General features: G+C 35.9%; 1 protein-coding gene across 1 annotated transcript; it reads left to right on the forward strand.

The window, feature by feature from the left end:
- The first annotated feature begins 80 nt into the window (after window positions 1–80).
- On the forward strand, window positions 81–1,489 carry tmem256 (transmembrane protein 256). The gene is made up of 4 exons (XM_008435582.3): window positions 81–234; window positions 567–604; window positions 731–811; window positions 963–1,489. The coding sequence occupies exons 1-4, from the start codon at window positions 156–158 to the stop codon at window positions 1,104–1,106; spliced, it is 342 nt and encodes a 113-aa protein (XP_008433804.1). The 5' UTR covers window positions 81–155; the 3' UTR covers window positions 1,107–1,489.
- The last annotated feature ends 6,363 nt before the right edge of the window (window positions 1,490–7,852 follow it).

Raw genomic sequence — 7,852 nt, forward strand, 5'->3', positions numbered from 1 at the left:
ACGATGTGCTAACTTCATTTTAAAATCGTTTAGCTCTGTAGCTCTATTATATTAAACTACGAAATGGCTAATTGAAATGAAGGCGGCGCAGACATTGGAGATTACATAGGGTCAGTGAAGGCGGCACCACCATCACTGGCCACTGGGAGTAAAACATGGCGTCTGTTTTGGTCCGAAGGTTAGCGGCTCTGTCCGGGACTGCTGCGGTAGGAGCGGGGGCTTATGGAGCTCACGGTAAGAAAATACCACTTAGATGTTTTATAAAGTGATTTTATTCAATGTTACATTTACAAAAATCAAGAAGGTCTGTCATTTTAATGCTTTCCATTCCAGTCTCCGACCGCAAAACAGACTATTTTATATTTTTCTTCTTTTTTACATGCTCTGATTATTGTCATTTAAAAATATTTACGCCTGTCAACGTATGTTAGGAATATACGCTCTTCGGCTTCTTGAAAATGTACCAATTAGTGGATTATTCGTGTAAATGACATTATTTTGTAATCGAGGTGACCCGCCTCCATTAGTAATAGTTCAACTAAAAGTGATTCCTGATGTCATTTTAGGCTTCAAAAACAAAGACCCGGATGACTACAGAATAATGGTATGCATTTTCTATGTTGCATACTTATTATTATTTGTTGCTTTAATACAAATTTTTGTCTCGACGTGTATGAGATCATCTGATTCACTTTTCATCACTGTTTTAAATATTATTTTTATTCCTCAGCTCTATGAAACTGCCAACAAATACCACTTCTACCACAGCCTGGCCCTGCTGGGTGCTGCACACTGTGGAAAACCTCTTTTGGTGAGTACAGAGTATGGATGGCGATGTAAACTTAAAAGTTTTATCACAATATTTGTGAGAATGTATTCCTTTACCGTTACATGAAAATGGTCTCAAAACAACAATATTATCGTTTATCGCAATAACTTTTGAGAACGGGTCTATTTTTCAGGCTGGTACCATCCTCCTGGCGGGGATGGGCATGTTCTGCGGCCCGCTGTACCACCAGGCTCTGACCGGAGACCCCAGCCTGGGCAAAGTGGCTCCCATGGGCGGCGTGGCCATGATGGCCGGCTGGCTGGCCATGATCCTCTGAATCGTCTCGGACCTGGACCGCTGAGTTCTGATGTCGCCCGTCCAACGGCCGCCTGCCTCCGGGACGGGGGTGTCGGCAGGAGATAAGGTCGCAGAAAGGATTATCACTTCTCAGCCGCTGCTCTGACTCTGACGGCTGCTCTCAGACTGTTTTGCTAATCTTTAGAGAATGAATGAAGCGTGTTTGAAACGTGTCACTTCTAATGAGCTCAGCATAAATTACACATGCTGTGATGTGATGTGTTTTTCTGTACCGAGGTCGGCATTATGTTTAAGAAAAATGATCTTTTTGCTTGTCTTGACCAAAGGAAAAGAGTTTAAGAATCATTAAATATTGTGATGATGATGTGTTAAAATCACTTGAAATAAATTCTCAGAAAATTATTCTGCCTAAATTTGTTCTTTTGGAATTATTCTTTAGTCTTTTATTTTTCATTTTAGTCTTAAAACAAGTATCTGCACATACGTTTCCTTTTTTGTCAGATGACATCATTTTACAATATGAAATCAAATGTTATGATTAGTTATTGAGTACTTACACTGTGAAAACACAAAATTTTACCAAGTACTTGTGGTCTAGTTTCTAGTGCAAATATCTTAGTCTTATTTCAAGTGTACTAACTTTTCAGCAAGAAATAGCTTGTTTGATGCCCATAATTTATTAATATTAATGAAAATGTTATAAGTACAATAATCTGCCGGTGGAACAAGACATTTCCCATATTGCAAGTTAAAATTTCTTGTTCCACACTGAAAAAAGAGAATGGAGCTTGAGATTAAAAATTAAGTTTGGCAAATTTAATTTATTTACGTTTGTTTAACAGGACATCTTCATAAACATAATATATTTACTTGGATAAACTTGATTTCTTTTAACAAATTAACTCAGTTTTTTAAGTTGAATCTCCTGTTTTCTTTTTTCAGTGTACTGTAATGTTATTTCACTGAGTAAATTTCCATTTTAAGGAATTGTTGACATAAAATAAGCTCTTATTTCTTGCTGAAACGTTACTTGTAAGTTAGTTTTGTCTTATTCGCACTAGAATCTAGACCAAAAATACTTGGCAAGACTTTTTGTTCTTTTGTTGCATAATTAGTCTTTTTAAAAGCTCTTTACAAAATTCTCTTTAAAATATTTTACATTTTACTTGAATTTAAAATGTTGTGCAAATTAATACAGAAAATAAATACATGTACATGCAGTCAGATAATGCCGGTGTAAATTTAACAAGTCATCTGCTTTTTGCTGCACTTATAAGTTTTATGTGTTGCCAACCTGTGAATGGGAGAACATTTGGAAAGCGGCTGAAAGCGTCGAGGTCGGCATATAAACCGAGGATCTGCTCACAGAAAGAGGAGGAACAGACGCAGAAATGATTCCCGATGAGGTCTTCATCACGACACATGAGCTCCTCATTACTAAGCAGCTGCTGGGAAAAGTTCTGTACGGAAGAAGGTTAGGGCCACTGGAGAAAAACAGAATTCTGACTTTTATGTCAATTATTTTCTCTCAGAATTTTGACTTTAATGTCAGTATTTGGACTTTAATCTCAACTCTTTATTTCAGAATTTTGACTTTTTCCTCAGAATTTTGACTGTAATTTCAGAATCAGAATTCTCACTTTTTTATCTCAGAACTTTGACTCTTTTATCTCAGAATTTTGACTCTTTTCTCTCAGAATTTTGACTCTTTTCTCTCAGAATTTTGACTTTTTTCTCTCATAATTTTGACTTTTTTCTCTCATAATTTTGACTCTTTTCTTACAGAATTATGACTTTTTCATCTCAGAATTTTGACTCTTTTCTCTCAGAATTTTGACTTTTTTCTCTCATAATTTTGACTCTTTTCTTACAGAATTATGACTTTTTTTCCTCAGAATTTTGACTCTTTTCTCTCAGAATTTTGACTTTTTTTTTCTCAGAAGATTAAAGTCTGAATTCTGAGAAAAAAAAGTCAGAATTTCCCGGTGTTTTACTGAGCTGTGCCACAGTGAAACACAATCACACGGAGGTGACTCACTACTTTTCAATTTATGAGACATTCGACTTAACGTTACAAGATGGCCTTGTGCTGTCAGGTGAATATTTAAAGCTCCCTCATCAAAATTTCAGCTTCTTTTTTCTCTTTTCTCTTTTTTTTATAAAAAACAAGATTCAAGCAATGAATTATAGACCAGCCTCACAGAGCAGTGTTGTTTTGGGGGGGATTTAACATTCATTACCTGGCTCACACAGTCCTCAGACAGATCAGGCCGTGTGTTTGCACATGGAAGAGAAGCACAAATGAAAAATAGAAGAAGGTAAAGACAGAGCTCTGTGTTTTGGAACCAAACATCTATGGCAGCTTAATTCAGAAGAAAGCAAATCCTTTCATCGCCTCAACGAAATGTTCTTGTTCCCACTTTATACCGTGGCTCTGCGGCGCTTACAAGACAAAACATTTGAATTACTAATAGGAAATCTGACTTCTCAGTAGGGATGTTTTATTGAAGGCTCTGCTTGAGTAAATCCCCATGCTGCGTTTATTTCACCCAATATTGTTCAGAGAGGAAAGCGGAATCCTCTTCATTACCGCATTCAGAGGAGAATATTTGGCTTTCTGCTCCAAACCACACAAATATGATTTAGAAACGGGCCTCCCGTGTTTGGACAATAAAATCGACTCAGATAAGCTCAGTTCATTCTCTGGAAATCTAATAAAACCGGTTTAATCAAATTCCCTGACAACTACAGTAACCGTCCGGCGCAAGTTTGCTCCTGATTGCTTCTTTGCAGTGTCTGTGGAGCGAGACTGTACGTCTGAGTTCATTTGTAATTACATTTTAGTGCAATGACGTTTTTCAATCATTTTGTTCAGTCCTTCCTACAGATAACTACAACAGTTTACAGAAAAAAAATCATCCTAAAGTCACATTTCGGGTCTTAAACTGCTGCTAGAAAGCTGAAAAAAAAAAATCATCATTTTAGATTTTTAAATTTTTTTTTTAAACTGCATCACGATTCAATTAACTGAATGTCGTACAGCTCTGTTAAATTAATTAAGTCACCAAAATTTGAATCATTCAGTTAAATATATTGCTTCTTTATAAACAAACTGATATATTTCAGGCATTAAATTATATTATTTCTCAGATAAACCCCCCAAATGTAGGTTCTCAGAATACTGGGGTATTAGATAAAACCAATAAAGATGATTTTCAATATGGAAATTTGCCCCTATACTGAAAAGTATGTTCATGTCCTGCTCAGTACTTGGTTGGGGCTCCATTTGCATAAATTACTGCATCAATGCAACATGGCATGGAGTTTCCAAAGTGTTTGCAGATTTCAGCTCGTTGTAATGCTGGTATTTGCATGTCAAACTAACCAAAAAAAATGTAGGTAAAGATAGACAAATCTTTACCTAAATTTCTATTCTGTTGCTTTTTCATAACTTTTAGCTAGCAGTTCGCACTTACAAAAACACCAATAGTAACTTTGATCTGGTTGAGGTCAACATACTGTATCACATATTATACTGTTGATACATGATTGGTATCAGTATGATTAACATTGGCACTGTAGTATGTTAGCCTCTGTCAAACATTTTGCTGGTATAATGTTTTAGCATTAGCAAATCTAACATGTATGATTTATTCTTTTGAGTTAGCCACTAACATTTTAGCTAGCAGTTCCCACCACTGCAAAAACAGAGCAAAAATAGTTACACCTAGTTTTAAAACTACTTTTATTTCATGCTACAAAACAATAAAATACTTATAGACCTTATACTTTCCTGTTTATTCTTTAAGAGATGGACCTCTCTGCAGAGGCTACCCTAAAGGCAAATTGAACGAATCACCCTCCACCTCTGTCTGTGACCAGAAATAACACAAAGACTGATACTAACAGCATGTATTGTTAATTACACCCAAGGAGACTTCCTCTCCCTCTTTTTCTCCACAAGAATATATTATTACTGAGACTGAAAATGTTTCCCCTTTTAACTCCCTTTCCCTTCTCTTCCATCCGATGGACTTAAATTGCATCAGCTTCATCTGTGGGAAGAAAACAGCTCCTCGTTCCATTGATTTCTCAGTCTGTCTGTCTGTCTGGGTCTGTTTTGGTAGAAATACAGAGTAAATCTGTGTGAGAGTAAAGTAATGGTGAGCTTATGGGAGCTGATGGCCTGGCTCTGGACGGATGTGTATACTCCATCAAAGGAGCTGAATGAAACTCTTTACCCTGGACGCCTGACTCCATTAAATTCCTCCGTCTCATTCACAGGGATCGGGCGGCACCAGCACCTTCCCTCAGACGCGACCCAAGCAATATTTTACACCTCACGCTTCACAATACACACCGAAGAAACGCCAAATCCTCTCTTGAGAGGCCTCAATCAGCTTGTAATGTCTGTTTCCTGAACCATCACTGACCTTTCAAAGCCACTGATATGGTGGTCAGCGGTATTAAAGCCTCAGATTATTTCCTCCCTTCAATGGACACCGGACACCACCTCTTTTTTTTTTTTTTTTTTTTTTCTTTATACTCAAGTCATCTCACTTCGGTCGGGAGCGCCGAACGAATGCAATATTAGATGAGCTAAAAGGACGACACCACCAGGAGCCGCCATTGTTACCGTATCATAGTAACGGCTAACGGCTGTCAGCGGCAGCCAATCTCACGGCGAAACGTAACGTGCAGACGGAGATGTAATGGCTGCGGTCTTGTTGGGGGAAATGACATAAAATATGCTGTTTTCCTCGTTTAGCACTCGGCACATTTGAACCGCTAACTCCATCAACCGTCGCCTCACGCGCACGCCTACCATACGGGGAGAACCCCCGTCTCCATAGCAACGTAAACAACATGTCTAAACTACGTTGAAGCCGTTCGAATTTTTTTTTTACTAAACCTAAAGGGGAAATAAATATTGTAACTTATATTAAATCATTTTCTTCTTCTTTAAAATAAATAAATAAAATCAGTGTAGGCAATGTCCTCAGTGTTAATTTGAAACCTCTGAAAATACTATTGATGTAAACGCTTATTTATTCTTTATTGATGTAAAGAATAAATAAGGTCACATTAAATACCTTAAATAGGGCTGTGAATACATAAAAGTTACATAAACATTACTTCCCTGAAGTGTTTTTAACTATCACATGTGGGATTGCTTTTAGGACAAATTTCAATTGATGGGGATCCTGTCTCTGAAAAACTAGACTCTGTCCAAACATTTTGCCAAGAGGGCCAAAATCATCAAACTAAAAGTTCTTGGGTGCCACAAAAATAATTTCTTTTTAAATTAAAAAAAAATAATAATAAAAAAAATAAAATAAATAAATAAAATTGTTGTTGTTTTCTTGTTTTTATCTGCTCAATAATAAACTAAATATGCAAAATTGTTTTGAACCAAACAAAATAGTCAGGTTTTCATAATGAATTGGAGATCTGGAACACATAACATGGCTGGAATGATTGTAATTACGACTTTAAAGTTAAGACAAATGTAGAAACCAGGTTCATAAATGGGGAATACTTTGTGTATTGAATTTTGTTTTTATTTTATTTTTTTAAATTTGGTTTGTGAAAATGCCATCCTCATAGATAAAATGTTGCTGAAATGCACCTGTGATAATGAGTTCAATTTATTGTAGCTAGGGGTCACTCAAAATCAATCTGAGGGCCACAAATGGCCCCTAAGCTGCACTTTGGACATCCCTGCTTTATACAAACTTCCAGAAAACTGCACAACTGCTGAAACACTGAGTTTCTTTAAATCAAGGCTAAAAAACTCACTTGTTTCTACTGCTTTTCATTAAAAACAACTGGAACAGTAATATATACTGCTCAAAAAAATAAAGGGAACACTTCAGTGTTCACTTAAATGTTAAAGTGTTCCCTTTATTTTTTTGAGCAGTGTATATTTGATAGTTATTCTTCTTGACGATTTTGATGACATAATTTGACAAAATGTAATGTATGTTGCTTGTTTCGTAGTTGGTTTAAAAAAAGTGTAATTATTGTGGATTTTTTTAAATAAACCACAAATTATACAAGCTCAAATATATATACTCAGAAACATTTTCCTGGTTTCTTTGTTTTATTTGTTTCAATTAAAGGATATCACACAGTATTTTTTCCCCTATAATCCAAGTCAGTCCAAGTCTTTTATCGCTCTTGTCTCACTCACTCTGCAGAACAAGAACAGACTTGGAGCTGGAGACTGAAACTCTGGGTAACAAAGCCACAGCATGCCTGCGGTTCCTATCTGATCAAACACAAAAATAAGAGAAATACAGAGTAAAGCTAATCTTAGAAATGTGTTGGACATGCTGGGTGTCAAGAAAGCAAGAAGTGTTGTTTTTTTCCCTGATTGTTTTTGATAGAAAATAAAAAAACATAGGAAAAAGTAGAAGTTGTGAAAGCCAGTTAGAGCTATTGTAGATAAAAAAGGGGTAAATTGTACATTTCCACCAAAAAACTCAGAAAATTTAGATTAATCTCAGAAAACTTCTAGAAAAAACAAGAAAATCTCTGAGTTCGAAAAGTCAAAAATGTACAAGAAAAAGGTTGAAATATTGCAAGATAAAAATCCCAGAATTGTTTTGCTTAATCTCTGAAATTTTCTAGAAAAATACAAGAAAATTTCCAAAATCCAAAAGTTGAAAAAACTTGGAGGCTTCACAGTTTGAAAAGAAAAAAAATTTTGAAAGTTTTAGCTTAATCTCAAAAATTGAGGAAAAAACCTAGAAATATTGATAT

Source organism: Poecilia reticulata, chromosome 18, assembly GCF_904066995.2.
Source record: "Poecilia reticulata chromosome 18, P_reticulata-male-v2, whole genome shotgun sequence".
NCBI lineage: Eukaryota > Metazoa > Chordata > Actinopteri > Cyprinodontiformes > Poeciliidae > Poecilia > Poecilia reticulata.